Below are 17,941 nucleotides of genomic sequence, written 5' to 3' on the forward strand. Positions count from 1 at the left end.
TTGACACCCTGACACCCATCTCTTTTTAGGGTAGTGTCCGTTTGCCCTTTGTCTGCCCCTCACCCTCAGTAACTCTTGCTTCCTACCTTGGGGGTGGGTGTTGAGTGTCCTTCTGCCCTGCACCCCAGTTCTTTGTTCACATTCCAGGCCTATTTTCTATTTTGTATACCCATTAACCGCTATATTGTAATATTACAAGCAATCCCAAACTATATTCTCTTCAACTCTGATGTATATTAAGGAATCTATTCTTTTCTGTGGTGAAAATCACATGGCCTTAAGACTGATCCATAATTTGGATTTGGGCCTCTTGCATAGTGACCAGCATTACCCTGTTGATACAGTAATTCAACTTCTAGCCACACTGGTGAAACAGAAAGAGAAGGAATCATGTGCTGAACTATGACTAGCTGTCTGTCACTGGTTGGCAAACATGAACCCAAACACCTATTTTGGTTTACGTTTCTGTGGGATTCCTTTAAGGGCCACAGCAGTTCCTGTAAATGAAGTTGGTATTTTTCATGTAATGCAAAACAGCAGAATGTGACTTCTTGGAATTAAAACTAAAGCGGTAGTTTGACACACCCACAGCTGAGCCCTGTCAAGTAGGAGGTGACACTGTGTGTGTGCTTCAGTCCTTCATGTTATAACTCATCACTTCTCCTGTCAAAAGCAGGAAAGAACAGCAACATTGCTCCATGAGGAAATATTGCAGGCAGATTTTCATGCAACATCTCAACTTAAATTTAGAAAGTGCACTTTATAACTTTCTTCCTTAAATCTTTATTTATACTTTCTGCTGTTTCGGAAACATCGATGGCAGCAGCACATTTGGCCATGAGTGGTGTCACAACTGCCAAAGGCTCATTCATGATTTTGACTCTGCTGTGTCTGGTCCATTTTTCAAGTTCAGTGATAAACAACGATGAACTGGTAAAATGATTGTTAACTTTTTTCTTTTAAAAAAAATATTTTAATAAATTTCACTTAAAATATGTACTCTTACACTCAAATTGTGACAGTCTGATTAATCAATATATTTTTATCTTTATTTTTAACATTCATATTTTTGTCCCAATCACATGTTTCAGGCGCATATTTGCTGACATGCTTGCATGTTTTCTCTGGTTTTGCAGGACGAACTGAAAGCAAACATTCAAAAACTCCAACAAGAAACAATGAGAAAGAAGGTGAGTCTGTCAATATTAATGTTGAAGACATCTGTAATGGCTAACATAAAAATTATCATCATATCACAGTCTTTTTGTAATGTATTCATCACATATTTTTTGTTATATTAAGTAAGATCGCTTTTTGTCCTCCAGGCTGAATGTATTTTAGACAGAGCCTACGTTCCAGCTCTTTTTGATGGTATTGGACGCTTCATGGATCCTTTTTCTGAAATTCTGAAGTCATGGGATTTTCCTACATTGCTACTTACACCAATGCTGGATTTTATGGATGACATAGAGACTTTCCTGGAAGACAGCAAGAAGTACCTAAATAAATTCTTTGAGACAATAGCTGAAGAAATCAAGGACAGTGAAGATAAATTAAGCAGCGTGATGGCAATATTAACACATCTAGAAAAGCATAAAGAAGAACTGTAAGATATTAGTCAGTGTCTGTCTCAAGTATTAAATGTTCGGTATTTCTAAAACTTCTATTTCATACTGTGCAGGTTTTGAGTCAAGAAACAATTTTGTCATATTTTCTTTTCATTGTCTTTATTTTAATTGAGTTAAAATACAAACACAAGACACAGAACTGAGATTGTGTCTAAGTAACCATATTAACACTGACAATTGTTAATGATTTAAATGATGAAAGCCTTTAAAACTGTTATTATTTAATGTTTTTGCAAATTGTGATGTTCGTGAGAAAAGACAAGCTGTTGCTGATTGTTCTCTAAATGTAAATTCCTTGAGTTTCAAACTGCAGAACACCCATCACCTGATCCTCTGATGTAGGCCGTGTGTGCGCGCGTGTGTACTGTTATTCTACACTATAGACTAGATGTTTTATTATGGTGTTAAAGGGTGAGATTAGTATAGTGCTACACATCTTATTTGACTTGTAAATCATCAGTGATGCCCTGGAAAAGAGAATGAGCAAAATTCATGAACAAATATGTAATAATACATAAAGTTTTATATGATCATAATAGTTATTATAGTTTTGTAGGCTATTTTGTTGTTTTATACATATTACTATATATCAGGGGTATTAAACTAAAATTTGAGGAGGTCCAGTTGGAGAAAATCTTCTCAAGCAGAGGACATCATAATGTCTAACTTATGTTATGATTGTGATAGAGAAGCAAGCTTTTTTTTTTATTAATATCTGAACGTATGAACAATAGACTGTCAAATCAATGAAAATACAAGTTAAAAACATTTCAACAAAATTTATTGTTAACACTGAAACACACAGTAGGCCTACATTAGATATAGGGCTGCTGTTTAAAATTAATTAGAGAAAATAAATAAAATGGCTAAATTGTGCATCTTAAAACAAAGTGCTTAAGTTCAGAAAAAAAAAATAGCAGCAGCTTGAGTTTCCCTTTTTCTTTACCTTTTACATCTCGTCTTAACAGTCTCAATACATTTTCAACAGATAACATCAAAACATCCCTGAACCTGTTCCTTCACTGTTGGGAAGTGTGCATAGTCTCCTTGCAGGTCTTCTTTGAACACTTCAAGTTTCCTCTGAAAGGAGCAGACAGCTGTCATCAGTTCATAAATTGAACTGTCCTTGCCCTGCAGCTTCAAATTCAGCTCATTCAGGTGTGAAGTGATATCAACCAAAAGGCCACAATATCCATGTTTTTTCCATCATTTAAAAAGAGAGAAAAGTTTGTTGCTTTCTGACTTTCCAGCTCTTCCAAGAAAGCTGCTACTTCACTTCTGATGGACCAAAATCGCCCCAATGCCCTGCCTTTGCTAAGCCATCGCACATTGTTGTGAAGCAGAAGATCATCAGCGTGTGCATCAATTCTCTAAGAAATTGCCTGAGCATGCAATGCTGACAAGAAGAAGATGCCCTGAGAAAATTTATCATTTTCATCATTGTTTTCATCACCTCAGCATACTCATCTGACAGGGTGGAGCATAAGACAGACTGATGAATAATGCAATTCATTCTTGCTAAAGCTCCTTTCTCTCTCCCCATCATAGCAGGGGCTCCATCTGTGGTTACTGAAACCACTTTGTTTGGCTCTATTCCTCGCTTTGTTAACATTTCCTTAATGGCCAGGTAAATATCCTCTCCTCTTGTAGTGCTGTGAAGGGAAGTTACACCTAGCAGGTCTTCACAGAACTCTTTCTTATCATTGTTGAAGAACCTTACATAAACTAACAGCTGAGCATTGTCAGACACATCAGTGGACTCATCTACAGCCAAGCCTACACATGGTGTCTTATGAATAGCTTCTTCCAGCTGGGACAGCACATCCTGAGCTAATATTTCACTTCTCTTTGTGGCTGTTGATGCTGACATAGGTATTGGCTTTATTTTGTCACAAAGCTCTTCTTTTTGTTTACCCTCAAGTAATGTTTCTGCTACTGCACTCATGCACTCTTTGACAACACCTGCATCTGCAAAGGGCTTTTTGTGTTGACCTAAAATCCAAGCACCTCTGAGGGAACAATAATGATTAAGTTGTTGGGCGGTAAAAGAGCTGGTTAAGATCCTTGTGGATTGATAATATTGGGCTCTGAGACTGCTAATTTTTGAGACCTGAGTTCAGACTTGGGTGGGTATGATTGTTCAAAAGCTATGTGCTTTGTCTCATAGTGGCATTTGACATTGCCACTTTTAATCAATGCCATGGTTTCTGAACATATGAGACACACTGGTTTGCTGCTTGCGGCCGGAAGAATGAGCATATATGCGTCGGTCCATTCAGTCTTGAAATTTCTATTTTCGGTGTCTACTTTTCTCTTTTTTGAAAGCGCCATAGTTGTTTTACCTCTTGTGACTCCCACTCACGTCGTGTCTCACTGTATCGTTAATCGTCTTGCTTGTCATTCGCCTCTCACCGTCTCTTTCCTCTGTCTGTCTGTGGCCTCTGTGAGAGGCTTGTGAAATGGGACGGTATATGCTTCGTCGCGCTGTTCAGGTTGCCTAGCAACCATGATACTGACCGCGAGAAACGTTACATACAGCTTTGTGTGACAGAAATGAAGGAGAAAAATGTTTTGTCATGACATCACTTTGATTAGTTGAGTATCTGAGGCTGAGACCACGGGACTGTAAAACATGATTCAAGGGCTTCATTTCTGTACTGAACAGTCATTTAAGATTAGTTAGCAAATAACATTTAGCTGATGTTGTTCATGAGACTAAAGTCATCTCACTGTGGTAATGTAAATATAATATGGCCAATATTATATTATTGTCAGATTATTATGATATATATATATATATATATATATAGAGAGAGAGAGAGAGAGAGAGAGAGAGAGAGAGAGATAGGCTTTAAAACCAAGTTAACACTGTAAGTACAAACATCACTAATGTCACACAACTTTGCCAACATGTGGCCAACAGCAATGTTTTAATGTTCTTCGTTATTAAACATTCGCACATAATTAAGTGACGTCATGTTCAGTACTTACCTTTGACAGTTCACTCTTGGCCCCTCCCTTCTGCCGTATTTTGCGGCAAAATTATCCACACCCACGGCCGCGCTATGAATTGTGGGATATATGGGACCACGAAGCATGCACCGGACCACGCTTGATATTTGGGGAAATCGACGGCGCATTTGGAGTATGCATTTGAAGTACACTTCGAATTGGGACAGCCGTCGTCACGTGACGGTGACGTAATCGCACCTAAAATGCGTACTTCAAGCGTGCAGACCCTGAATTGGGACAGAGCATGTGTCTGCACTCAGCGTTGCGATCGCTTTGAATGCGCAGATGTGATTGGCTAAGTAGTGTCACGTGGGTGGCTTAACTCGCACACAATTGGTTTGTATGTTCCCTGGTCTAATACAATGCAACGTTACTGCTTAAAATTGAATCGCCCCGTCAAAATTAAATATAATTTAACATTTTGTTAACTATAGGTCCGAGTCCATATAGCATGGCGTCTGGGTTCAGACTCGGACCCTGGTCCACCTGTTAGTGACCCCTGCTATATATGATTTAGAAATTTATCATTTTACTACTATAAAAACTCATCATCTAAGTAGACAAAGTATGTACTAATGTACATATATTATTTACAAAAATTAATAGTAAACTTATTGTTTGCAAGCTGCTGAAAATGGGGGACCAATAACTAATGGGTCTCTATTCCTATAAAGTGGACAAGAAAAAGGTTAGTTCAGTCAAAATGAAAGTAAAATTGCAGCTAATGCACGTGAGATGAAAGAAAGTGAAAGGACAACAGAGTATAGGGAACCTTTCAAACACGCCACCTTATTGCGTTTTCATTCTTTACCAGCACAGCACATCAGATCGTCCTCCATTCACAAACAGGTAAGATCAGTAACATAAAATATGATGTTTGTAAAGTGTAAAATTTGTTGCCGTATGTGTGTGTGTCAGTTTCTTATTAATGTTATTGACATGGTGTCTTAACCTAATGGATTATTTTAATCCTAACAGTGATGGCAGAAGCAGCTACCAGAACAAGAGGGCGAACTTGCGTCAGATTCATCAAGTGCTTGTTTGTCTTTATAATTCTGTTCATCTTATCTCTTCTGTGCCTTATTTTCATGGCAATCTGGGCCAAGGACCAAGTGGTAAATTCCTCATTTGCCAATCTCTTGATGTGGTAGTAATTATAGGATTATTTCCACATACATGTAAATTCTTCCAGTAATTAAGAGCTCATTAAATGTTGGAATTGTTCCTTTTTTATAATGGTATAACCCATATAAGCTGCTGTTGTTCTCTCAAGTTTCAGCAAATACTGAAAAGAGTAAGCGAAAACATTGACAAACACAAGGTGGGTCAGTTTGCAAGTTTCTTAAAAGGCTTTGAAAGTCTGTTGTGTGCTGACAGAAAACAAAAATAATTCATTATTTAAAGTATTTTCTTTATTAATTCCTGTATAATTAACATATTATGAAGTAATCAAATTTAGGTTATTTGTGGGGTTATTTTTTGCTTGTGATAATTTTTAGTTACCTACCTTTACCCTTACCATTACCTTCTTGGCTGCTGCTAAATGAATGCTCAGACAATGTCATTGGTCAGTTGCAATGTTGGTCCTGGACACATATATGTAGCAATGACAACACAGCAATATCAGATTGTGCAAAAGTCATACAAGTACAGTATTTCTCTGTACTTACTACACTACTCAGAATTGTGTAGTAAATTGAATTGTACCATTTTTTTTCCATTAGAAAGATGGCGTGTATAGAAGACCAGCAATCACAAAAATATTTAATCTCGCAAATTCACTGGATAACAAGGAAAAACTGGTAAATTAAAATTGACCAATTTCTTAATATTAAAAAATATATTTTGTAACATAAATATGACCTTCCTGTTTGATTTTTATATGCTACTGTTTACATTCTGTAACACACTCGCCATGTTCTGTTCCTTTCCTTTCAGGAAATATTCAAGGAAACCATTCAAATAGCGATAGAACAGGAAGAGAGACTGAAGGTGGGTCAGTCAGTCTCCAGTTTATTCTCAGAAAGTCTATAATATGAGTAGAAATACTATATGTGAAAAGTTTTATTTTTCTCCTTTAGGAAGAAACCAGGTACAAAATGACAACCTTCTCAAAACAATACAATGAAAAAATGAAGGAATTAGTTCGTGAATTGGAAGAAGCAATGATATCATCATATGATTCTCCACCACTCCAGGAAATAGTTGACATTGCATTTCACGTGTTGAAAAAAACCAAAACTTACATAGACAAGAAGCTGGATTTGCTGCAAGAATAGAGAACTCAGAAAAGATAAATGACAGGAGTAAATGATGAGCTTCAGAAAATTGTAAGAGAAACAATAAATTGAACTTGTGTTTCTGTTTTCGTTTGTTGATCTATGTGATGTACATCATGTATTTGTGAAAGGACATAATCTGAATTGTTTTTGTGACTTTCTCTAATTGTATATTTCTTAGTTGCATAACATCTTGTCCTATAATGGTCTCGGAGTGGTATTATAAAGTGAAAAGATTTACTCCTGGTGTGAGGCCTAAGCAAGAGCACAGTTGAGCTCTTCAGTCTTGATGCAATAATGACTGCAGTACTGAAACCTGGATCCTTGTGTAGGCAGCACAACTTGTCAGTTTGTTGCAGTTATTTAGGTTCCAGTGTTGCAGTTGTTTAGGCTGTGTTTAACTTCCTTATCACAAAGAGATCAGAAAACGGCAGACCTTCATAGTGTATGAACAGTTTTCTGTTCTGAAGCTAAACCTGAAGTTTCCAAATCTAGCTTGTGCTTCCACGTGCATGATCTGGTGTTGGCAGCATGTAACCAATCACAGACATGAACAGGTCTACTGGCAAGTTGTGCTCCCACCTCATGGATTCTCTGCAGACAGTAATATTATTTTGATCGTATTAACAAATGTAATCAAAACAAGAATAATTTAAACATAAAAACACATATAGTACAGTGTGTGTGTGTGTGTGTGTGTCAATGTTTTAATTTACTTCTTCATTTAGAAGAGTTATTCTGATTATAGAAATACTGCTACAATGTATACCATTACATATTAACGTATAATATGTAGTTAGGTAATAAAAACGCTTGGTGATTTATATCAATAAAGGAATTGTAACTGTGCAAACTGTGACATTTATGGGGGAATAAAGCGGCTGTGGCTACTTGGTGACAGAAATTCAGTTTTTATAAACTTGAATGGTACAGCTCTGTCATGAAAGTCCAATCAGTATCAAATAATTACAATTTAAGAAATATAATTATATTGTTTATAAAGGTCTTTTTTCCATAAATTTTGCATAACATATTATTGTAATTTTAATGTTTTTTTGTCCCAGTCCAGCCCTGGACACGACACGCAGTGAATTAATCTGAGTAGGTGCATCAAAAAATAAATGGCCGCGCCAGCGGTGCACATCGCAAATCAGCTCGCATAGACACATTAGTTGTGCCTCTTCTTAATGACGGTATCTTAACCAACAACCCCAAGTACCAGATTCAACTTGTAATTGGCTAAAAATAACTTAGCCTACTGGTAAGAGGGACATTGTTAGCTTTCCACATTCCAACACTTCAAAAGCTTCACGAGCTTTCCGCTCAGCACAGCATCAGCACCACAGAGATACACGGATTCATCCGTAGACTCGGAGACACAGGTGGACTTTCAGGTGTATGGACCAATGTTTTATTTTCTGATCAAACCAGAAATCTTTAATGAGCAGCTAGATTTGTCTCGCATTAACTGGCTGGCTTTTTGAGAAAACTTGTTGGCAGGACATCTAAACAGCAAGAGGAGGAGTTCAGTTGACCTAAGATGTCCTCCAGGTCTTTGCTGTTAATCGGGTGAAACTGTTTCATGGTGTTTAAACAGTTTTTCGGTGGACACAGTACATATCCTGAATCTGCTGTTGATGTACCAATTGCTTGTCTAATCTTTTGGATTTTTTCTGTGAAGAATTTGGCAAAGTCATTGCAGGCCATGGTCGAATGAAGTTCAGCTGCCACTGACACAGGAAGGTTTGTTAGCCTGTCAACTGTAGAAAATAAGACCCGAGCATTATGACTGTTTTTAGTGATGATGTCAGAGAAGTAGGACCTTCTTGCACTCCTCAGTTGTAAATTATAATTGTGAAGTTTCTCTTTATAGATGTCATAATGAACCTGGAGGTTTGTTTTTCTCCATCTGCGCTCAGCTTTCCTACACTCTCTTTTTTCATTTTTCACTAGTGTGGAGTTTCTCCATGGAGACTTTTTCCTTCCAGAGATAACCTTCACCTTAATGGGAGCAATTGTATCCATTACATTTAACATGTTAGCATTGAAGCTATTGACGAGCTCATTGACTGACCCTCTGGACAGGTCAGGTGTTAATGGGAAGACCTGGTTAAAAATCGCACTACTGTGTTCAGTTATACACCGTTTTGTGATCACTGCTGTTGATATATTTGTGTGGGCTGAGATTTTACTTTCAAAGAAAACACAGTAATGATCAGACAGGCCCACATCAGACACAGTAACCTTTGAAATGCTCAGGCCCTTGGAGATCAGTAGGTCAAGAGTGTGTCCTCTATTATGTGTGGCCTCTGTTACATGCTGAGTCAGCCCAAAGTAACTAAGTAATTAATTACTTTTGAAAATAAGTAATCAGTAAAGTAACAGGATTACTTTTTTGGAGAAGTAATCAGTAATTAGTTACTGAGGGTGGGATGAAAAATAATAAAGGACAGTCATTGGAGTAATGACGTGTCTCGTGTGTCTGTGAGTTACACCTCCAGTCAAATAACATCCATAACCTCAAATAACGGAAAAGCAACCACCATAGCAACCGCCAATCATGACCTTAAAAACATATTCTTTCTTCATAGCTATCAAAAACGTGAAATGATTTGCAAAGAGTGAAAGTGTTACAGCTGCAGTGAGCCATGGCGGTATCTTTGGAAGCCGTTTAGATAGCTAATAATATATGATGTAACCATGGAGACAGAGTCAGTCACATGAGCTAGCGGTGCATGTTTACTACAGCGAATGAGGTGATTGTGTGCACAGCGTCCACACGCTGCACAGGGTAAAGACATTACTTCAATATGTTTTCATATTTATATATGTAACCCCTCTTAGTCTCTATCTCTGGTGCTGTATTTATTTTCCCCTTTTGTGGGTCTCCACAATAGCTGCAATAACATGGGACATGAGTAATAATGGGTTTCCAGCAACAGGATTCCACCCAAACACAGCAAAAGCTTTGTTGCTACTAACGGGATAAGTTTTGGGAAAACCAATGATCGTATAGTGCAGGGGTAGGCAACCTTTCTGAGGTCAGTGTGCCATATGATTGCATTAGCAATAAATTTAATAACGCTCTATATTAACAGTTACAAACTACATAGAACCACTTTCTAGAATTATATGTGTTCGAAGATGTTGGCAGCTATCAGTCAATAGTTATTAGCTATTTTGAAACAAAAAACAGACACTTTTTATCCATAACGGCAAATGGACTGTACAACAGAAAATGCAAATGCTATTTATGGTCTCCTCACAAGAATGATTATAAAAATAAATTAAGCCAATATGGCATGTCTGTTAATACAGAGACACACATGTTAATATGATCTCTGGTCTCCTACTCAGAGACACAGGTCTCCGGGTGTCCAGCATTCAGACGGCTACCTGAGGACACTCATGTGAGAGAAAATCTGCTCACACAGATATGTAGAGCCAAATACTGTCAATAAGGCCTCTGCAATGTTCTGAAGACAGTTAAACTTGTCAGGTAGTGATGTCCAGCAGGTGAAAATGCAAGCTCCATAAACACACACATCTATGGATTCCAGCTGCTTCGATGTCGCATTAACTGGCTGAGTTAATGCCAGTTAATGCAACATCGAAGCAGAGGGACCCTGACCATGCGTCACACATTTGACAAGTTAGGAGTGAGAACATGTTGTATATATAGTTACATTTATATCATCTATTTTTATAGTCAGTGATAATTATACTTTCATTTTATTTTAGTTTAAAATTTATTTCTTTATTCTTTTTCATCACAACTACTGAAATTTACACCCTTTTTCAGACATACATATTTTATTAATATTTGTCCTTGTCAGGGCTCTGTGTGCAGGAAGGTGGAGATGTGGATCCAAGTGCAGGACTCTGAGACGGAAATATAACTGAAAACCACAGTTTTATTGCTGGCACCAACAAAACAGAAACCAAACATGAAAACACTAACTGGACCACACAGGCAGGATCTGAGGGTACGACGCGACACTGGGTTGAGGACAACACAGGGCTAATATACACAGGGTGGTAATCAGGGAATGGGTAACAGGAGGGAGACACAGCTGGGAGAGATCAGGGCTAACGAGACAGGGGGAGCTAAGCTGCACACACTAACATAAGACAAAGACTTTCACAATAAAGCAGGAAATCAGAAACCACTAAATAAAGATGCAGACACGACACTGAGAGACAGACCAGACACTCAACGGAAACTGCAATACACATGAGAACCCAAAACCAAAGAACTGATCTATAATGATAATAACAATAAACAAAGCACCAGAACATCAGGAAACAATCCATAATGCAAAAATAAACCAAAATATAAGAAACTCGACAGCCATGATGCCGATCCCGAGGCCCGGAAAGCGGCCGGCAGAGGCGAGGCGGAACAGGCCCAGCTGGCTCTGACGGCAGTGTTGCAACCGCAGGACCAGACGAGGCAGGACCAGACGAGGCAGGACCAGACGAGGCAGGACCAGACGAGGCAGGACCAGACGAGGCAGGACCAGACGAGGCAGGACCAGACGAGGCAGGACCTGACGGCGGTGGGACGGCTGCGGAACCTGACGGCGGCGATGCAGCCGGCGATGATGCGGATGCAGCCGGCGATGATGCGGATGCAGCCGGCGATGATGCGGATGCAGCCGCTGACGGTGTAGAAGTCGCAGGGGATGATTCAGCTGGTGACGGCTGAACAGACGTCCCCGGACCGTCAGCTGACATGAGGACGTGCTTGCTGGGTCCTCCAGGACCCCCAGCAGACGAGGCGGGAGGCTGGACGGGCTCCTCGGGCCCTCCAGCTGACGAGACACGAGGCTGGACGGGCTCCTCGGGCCCTCCAGCAGACGAGACACGAGGCTGGACGGGCTCCTCGGGCCCTCCAGCTGACGACAACACTTGAGGCTGGCTGGGTTCTCCCGAACCCCCAGCTGACTACAACACTTGAGGCTGGCTGGGTTCTCCCGAACCCCCAGCTGACGACAACACTTGAGGCTGGCTGGGTTCTCCCGAACCACCAGCAGACGAAACTTGAGGCAGGATGGGCTCCTCAGGCCCTCCAGCCGACGAGGCAGGAGGCTGGCTGGGTTCTCCTGATTGGAACAGAAGTTGTAGTGATGGTTGTAATGATGGTTGTTGAACTCGTGACTGAGCAGACAACCGATTTTCAGCAGCTCTCCTCCGGGGAACAGGAACAGGTGCAGGTACTAGGCCCGGCTGAGCGCCAGCCATCCCCACCTGAAGAACAGATACAGGTGCGGGGACGAGCTGTGTTCTGGCCGCCGCCTTTACCCTGGGAGCCGGTGTGGGTGCAGGAGCGAGCTGGACCTCCGCTGCTCCCACCCGAGGAACTGGAACACGCACAGACAACGACTGGGCGCCTGCCATCCCCACCCGAGAAATGGGTACGGAAGCAGGGATGAACGGAGCCTCAGTTTGCCTGGGAACTGAAGCAGGGTCGAGCTGGACCCCAGCCACCCCCACCCAAGGGACCGGTATGGGTGCAAGGGAAAGCTGGGCCCCAGCTGTCCTGGGAACTAGAACTGGAGACAGAGAACTGGGCAGTGGAGCAGTAACTGTCACAGGGAAAAACAGGTTTATGGTACCAGACATGGTCCTAGAAAACAAAGACTTGTGGCAGGCTGAACTTGGTAGAACTGCTACTCTTAAAACGTCCAGGTTGACATTAACAGTCTTAGAAAAAGTGAGTTCAGGAGCAGTCACAGGTGCTGGAGCCTTCATGCAAGCAGTGTTTGAATAAACTGGGTGTGAAGCAACATTAAACACAGTCTTACAAAACGCAGCCTGGGAAGTTGCACACAAAGCTTCCAGGACTACTGGCTGAAAAGCGTGGTGCACAGAGTCAAACAAACAAGATCGGGGAACTAAGACTTTAACTAGAGCAACCAACTCTGCAGTATTTACACCAAGTTCTTTTGCCAGCTTGTTTATAGCAGACGACGCCTTGGTACTCTTAGACTGGACAGTCACAGAATGCACAGTGTTAAAGAGTTCACAATGAGTTGCACAAACAGACTCTGAATTGGCAGTCTCTGGGCTAGCGATTTTTAACTCAGGAGAGGTTATAGGAACATGAAATTTGTCACAGGTAGTCACAGAATGAACTGGCTGGGAGGCCGCACAGCACGTGGGTGAAGCAACATCAACAACAGTTTCACAATGTGTAGCCTGAACAGGGTTGAAAGCATTTAGCTGGGAAATTAAGCGGCCCATGTTTAGATCAGTGGTTGGAAAGATTGTCATTTGTGTGGAGCAGCAGCCAGTCTTCTGGACGGGACTTTTAATATCCTGAGTGAGATTAGTATTGTCAAGGTCACAAATTTCCATAACCGATCCACGCATGACATCTGAAAGCTCAGTATTAACTGATCCAAAAACAGGAGGCTCGGGATCAACATAACTTGGCTGAGGAGTAAAAACTGAAACTCCGGCCTTTTCGGAATGAAACCCAGACACACCACTCTCAGTTACTAAACACAAAACTTCGTTCGACTCTAGTGAAATAAGACCATCTGACCCCTGAACTTTCTCAAATTTGACAGGAACAAAAGGAAAACCATTAGAATGGTCAGAGTCCTGAAAAGTAGCCTCAGAGTCAGCCATCTTCGGACCGTCGGTTTCTAATTCTACAGACTCAGAGTAAACAGCCACGGAGTTAACAAACTCATGTTTTACTGGCTCTGGGCATAATATTCCCAGCGTAGAAGAAGCTGGGTGAAAATTGTCCTGTTCACTCACCACGTCCAGCTGTTCAAAGCAGAAACTAGACTCCGGTCGCGGTGAGGGATGGCGACGACGAGAACGCCGCTTTTTCTTGGAAATGGGAGAGACAGAAAAAACGGAGGGTGTCGGAGCAACAGTGACTGGGCCCTCATCCTCCGACCACATTCCTGCCAGGCATGAGGCAGGTGAGGGGTGGTCGGAACCAGACGTGAGGGAGGAAGGAGTCCGATGCTGCGACTGTAGCTGCTGCAGCGGGGCTGTAGAAAGCTCCGTCCGCTGCGGCGGCGTGAGAGGGCTTGCTCGCTGTGACTGAAGCAGTGTGGATGAGGAGATGAGGGTGAATTGGGCCAGCTCCCGGGCTTTGACTGCCTCCTTAGCCTGGGTCAGCGAACGGCTGAACTCCGAGGCAATAGAAAGCTGGCGCAGTTGAGGATTTCTGTCGAATACGGCTTGTATGGCATTCAACCCGACTGAGAATGTCTGCAAATCCGAGGCGTGGCTTATGCGAGTCATTAGTCCGAGGATGCGAGCAAGGTCTACCTCTCTCTCGAGGTGAGCAGAGTCCGCTGGATCCATGTTATGGTCGTGTCGTTCTGTCAGGGCTCTGTGTGCAGGAAGGTGGAGATGTGGATCCAAGTGCAGGACTCTGAGACGGAAATATAACTGAAAACCACAGTTTTATTGCTGGCACCAACAAAACAGAAACAAAACATGAAAACACTAACTGGAACACACAGGCAGGATCTGAGGGTACGACGCGACACTGGGTTGAGGACAACACAGGGCTAATATACACAGGGTGGTAATCAGGGAATGGGTAACAGGAGGGAGACACAGCTGGGAGAGATCAGGGCTAACGAGACAGGGGGAGCTAAGCTGCACACACTAACATAAGACAAAGACTTTCACAATAAAGCAGGAAATCAGAAACCACTAAATAAAGATGCAGACACGACACTGAGAGACAGACCAGACACTCAACGGAAACTGCAATACACATGAGAACCCAAAACCAAAGAACTGATCCTTCACCAAGAACAGAAACAGATCTATAATGATAATAACAATAAACAAAGCACCAGAACATCAGGAAACAATCCATAATGCAAAAATAAACCAAAATATAAGAAACTCAAAATGCTAGGTCAACACTGACCCAGAACCGTAACAGTCCTGACACTTACTTCTGATAAGCATGCCTTTTTGGTTTTAGACGGAGATGGTAATGTACATATTGTATCACTTTATACAGACAGTATCTGATCTAATCTAAACAGTAGTGATGGGATTTCCGGCTCTTTTTAGAGATCCGGCTCTTTCGGCTCGGCTCACTAAAAAGATCTGGCTCTTTCGGCTCCGAACCGGCTCTTCAGGTTGTTTTGTTGCTTTAATTATTTAATCATTAACAATAATATAAAATTATGCAGAAAAGGAATTACTAATGTAAAAAAAGTGGCTTTATTTATATATGATTATATATAGGCCCCTAGAGACAAAGCACGTACAAACTCCAAAACACATTTATAGCGTTTACTGAACTTCCAAAACAGAGCTACCCAGATCACTTAAATTACACAATTGAAAGCATGTGTGTATTGTTTGTGTATTTATAGACAAGCACTCATATTTATTCAAATAATTAAAAAAAAATTCATTTACCTGTTACCACCACACACCAAATCCGGTTGTTGATACTTCCTGGCTTGTGTAGCCACTAGGTAACAAAAGCTCAACACTGCGCCCAGCATCATGGAGCACTTCTGTTGTCTTTTGTACGTGCTTCTGAGTTTTTACGCGTTTTGGAGTTTGTACATGCTTTGTCTCTAAGGGCCACCATAAATATACTTTATTTATTCACTCCACATAAAATGTAATAAATAAATCATATAATACAAAAAACAACTATTTACATTTTAAACTTTTAACTATTTAAATTTTCAGCTTTTCCTTTTAAACAAATTTAACGTGAAACAACACAAAAAACTGCAAACCACAACACAATTAAATATAAATTAAAATATTAAAACAAAAAGAAGATGCACATTCTCTGTCATATGGGCCTGCATGATTTCTGAATCCTTTATCATCTGCAACTGAAAATAGTGGATGATTACTATACCTTTCTAATGTGACGTTGTTGTCCCTCGCTCTCTTTCTCTCTGGCTCTGTTCCTGTGCTACTGCAAGTGTAACTAACGCCCCTCCCCCCTCTGCCCAGCGCAAAGTACAGGCCGCGCATGCAGAGTTTAGCGGAAAAAAGGGCGAGAGAGAGAGTGAGAGAAAGAAAAAAAAAAACCTCACGGCTCCCAATAAGGAGCCGGCTCGCGTCGTTCACTTCAAAGAGCCGGCTCTAAGAGCCATTTCGTTCGCGAACGACCCATCACTACTAAACAGTATTAGTATCACTATCAGAGCTGCATAAAGCCTTGGCTTGTGAACAAAACTTGACAGACCGGCTATTCACCTGTGACTGTTCAAATATGTCAGCCCAAAAGAGTAAAGCATTGCATGTTGTTCTAAATGTGTCTGTCAAGTTCTCTTTCGTTTTTGACATTTACTGTAGTATTTGTACTTACAGCAAATGAAGAGTTGTTTGTTTCCTATAAAAACAAGTGTAGAAGAAAAATACAATTTAATACAGTTAATCGCTGTTGTGTAAATATCCAGTTGTAATTTATTTTTATGTTGGAGTCTTTTTCTGCTCGGTGTGCTACTAATGTAGGCATGAAATTCTTTTGTTAGTACATAGTGATAAACAGCAGCCTTGGCGGAAAATCCCAAGGTTAATGTCATGACCCTGTGCCTTCTCGACTGACTCTGTATGGCTACAAGTGTTTTTGTTGTGCTGCATCTCTCTCTCCCCTCCCGCGCACTGCGCTCTACCGGGGCGGAGTCATGACGGCTCCAGCCCCTGGCTCGGACACCTGCAAACAATCATCTCATTCACTTCTTAAGGCGGCTGCTGAGAGTGCTTCCTCGCTGGATTATTGTGTAACACTCATTCTTGCCAGCCTGAGGACCGCCGTTTGGTGAGCCAAAAGCCGGAGTCCGAGCTACCTGAGCTTCAGTGAAGGATTGTGTACATAGCCCGTCCCCTTCCCGTGCCTGTGTTTCCCGGAGACCCTCTTCCTGTGCCCCCTCACCTGTATATATCTGCACCTGGTGTCTGTGTGAAAAACAAGTATTCCTTAAATCATATATTTCTGTCCTCTTTGGTTGTGTGGTTCAGTGGCAAATGTTCAATAAATAAGATAGAAAGACACCATTAGAGTCTCTCTGTCCTTATTTGTTGTAGATTTCCAAAATATTTATTGGCTTTGTTGGCAGGATCATCCATGTGGCTCCTTCTAGGTTACGTGTCAGACAGTGATCTGATATGAAGTCCAGTGCAGGCAGTCAGGTTGAGGTGACTGCATATCCAGTGGTCCAATGTGGAGTCCTAGCCAACACTAGTGTCACCTATGGGTTTCCACCACCCTCTGTCATTGTTTATCACCTGCCAAATCATCTCAGGCTCCTCGTCACTGTCGTCAGTCCCAAGCCTCTACAGGGTCTCCACCATTTGCTTCAGCAGGTTTATGCTCGGTAACTCTCTGCTCTTAAGGTTGAATCCTTCTGAATCAACTGACTTTTGATTTTTGGAGTGTTTCTCACTTTGATGGACAGTTCAGGAGAATGTGATCTCAAAAGGTATTGTCATCAGTTTGAAGATCATATGCACAATATGGAAAAGATATATATAAATCTTATAAAGTTTGTATCTGTCTTGTGTAGGGATGGGTACCGGTATCCAGTGCCATGATGGCACCGGTGCCATCATAAACGGTAGTAACGAGACCGAAAGCAGCGCACATTTCAGTGCTTTATTTTGGTGCTTTTTTTTCCTGAGCTGTGATACACTTTAGATTCTAGCCAATCATTTTACATTTCCAAGGATAGTAGGCGGGCCCAGGTACGTACGTTCTTTTAGAGCAGAGCTACAGATTAAAAATGCCCAAGGCGAAGCGGTCAAAAGTCTGGCTGTACTTCACAGCAAAATATGCAAACTCAGCAGCCTGCAACAAGTGCTTTAAGCTGATACTGTGCAAAGGAGGTAACACCTCAAATCTGATGAAACACCTGGCAACGCATAGCGTTTTTTTTTTAAAGCCGAGAAATGCGCCGTATTTGATAGCTTGCTGCGAGACCTCACACCGAGCACATCTACTGCGGATGTGGTGCCTGTTATCGGACCCAGAGTTAGCAACATCCCCCAAAAACCCGAAGA

General features: G+C 41.4%; 2 protein-coding genes across 2 annotated transcripts; both read left to right on the forward strand.

Moving 5' to 3' along the window:
• Window positions 1-436: 436 nt before the first annotated feature.
• LOC146521651 (uncharacterized) lies at window positions 437-1,824 on the forward strand. Its single transcript, XM_085139465.1, has 3 exons — window positions 437-933; window positions 1,137-1,190; window positions 1,326-1,824. The coding sequence occupies exons 1-3, from the start codon at window positions 817-819 to the stop codon at window positions 1,608-1,610; spliced, it is 456 nt and encodes a 151-aa protein (XP_084995591.1). The 5' UTR covers window positions 437-816; the 3' UTR covers window positions 1,611-1,824.
• Window positions 1,825-5,278: 3,454 nt separating this feature from the next.
• Window positions 5,279-9,252, forward strand: LOC146521652 (uncharacterized). The gene is made up of 5 exons (XM_085141541.1): window positions 5,279-5,755; window positions 5,914-5,961; window positions 6,365-6,442; window positions 6,579-6,632; window positions 6,722-9,252. Exons 1-5 carry the CDS (start codon window positions 5,621-5,623, stop codon window positions 6,917-6,919), a joined length of 513 nt encoding a protein of 170 aa, XP_084997667.1. The 5' UTR covers window positions 5,279-5,620; the 3' UTR covers window positions 6,920-9,252.
• The last annotated feature ends 8,689 nt before the right edge of the window (window positions 9,253-17,941 follow it).

This window comes from Neolamprologus multifasciatus, chromosome 3, assembly GCF_963576455.1.
Source record: "Neolamprologus multifasciatus chromosome 3, fNeoMul1.2, whole genome shotgun sequence".
In the NCBI taxonomy this organism is placed as follows: Eukaryota; Metazoa; Chordata; class Actinopteri; order Cichliformes; family Cichlidae; genus Neolamprologus; species Neolamprologus multifasciatus.

Excerpts from the sequence above, each read along its gene's own strand:
- LOC146521651 (XM_085139465.1), top strand. The coding sequence starts at position 817 with ATGGCAGCAGCACATTTGGCCATGAGTGGTGTCACAACTGCCAAAGGC. Across the intron at positions 934-1,136 it reads TGATAAACAACGATGAACTG|GACGAACTGAAAGCAAACAT; the intron begins GTAAAATGATTG and ends CTGGTTTTGCAG. Across the intron at positions 1,191-1,325 it reads AAGAAACAATGAGAAAGAAG|GCTGAATGTATTTTAGACAG; the intron begins GTGAGTCTGTCA and ends TTTGTCCTCCAG.
- LOC146521652 (XM_085141541.1), top strand. The coding sequence starts at position 5,621 with ATGGCAGAAGCAGCTACCAGAACAAGAGGGCGAACTTGCGTCAGATTC. Across the intron at positions 6,443-6,578 it reads TGGATAACAAGGAAAAACTG|GAAATATTCAAGGAAACCAT; the intron begins GTAAATTAAAAT and ends CTTTCCTTTCAG. Across the intron at positions 6,633-6,721 it reads AACAGGAAGAGAGACTGAAG|GAAGAAACCAGGTACAAAAT; the intron begins GTGGGTCAGTCA and ends TTTCTCCTTTAG.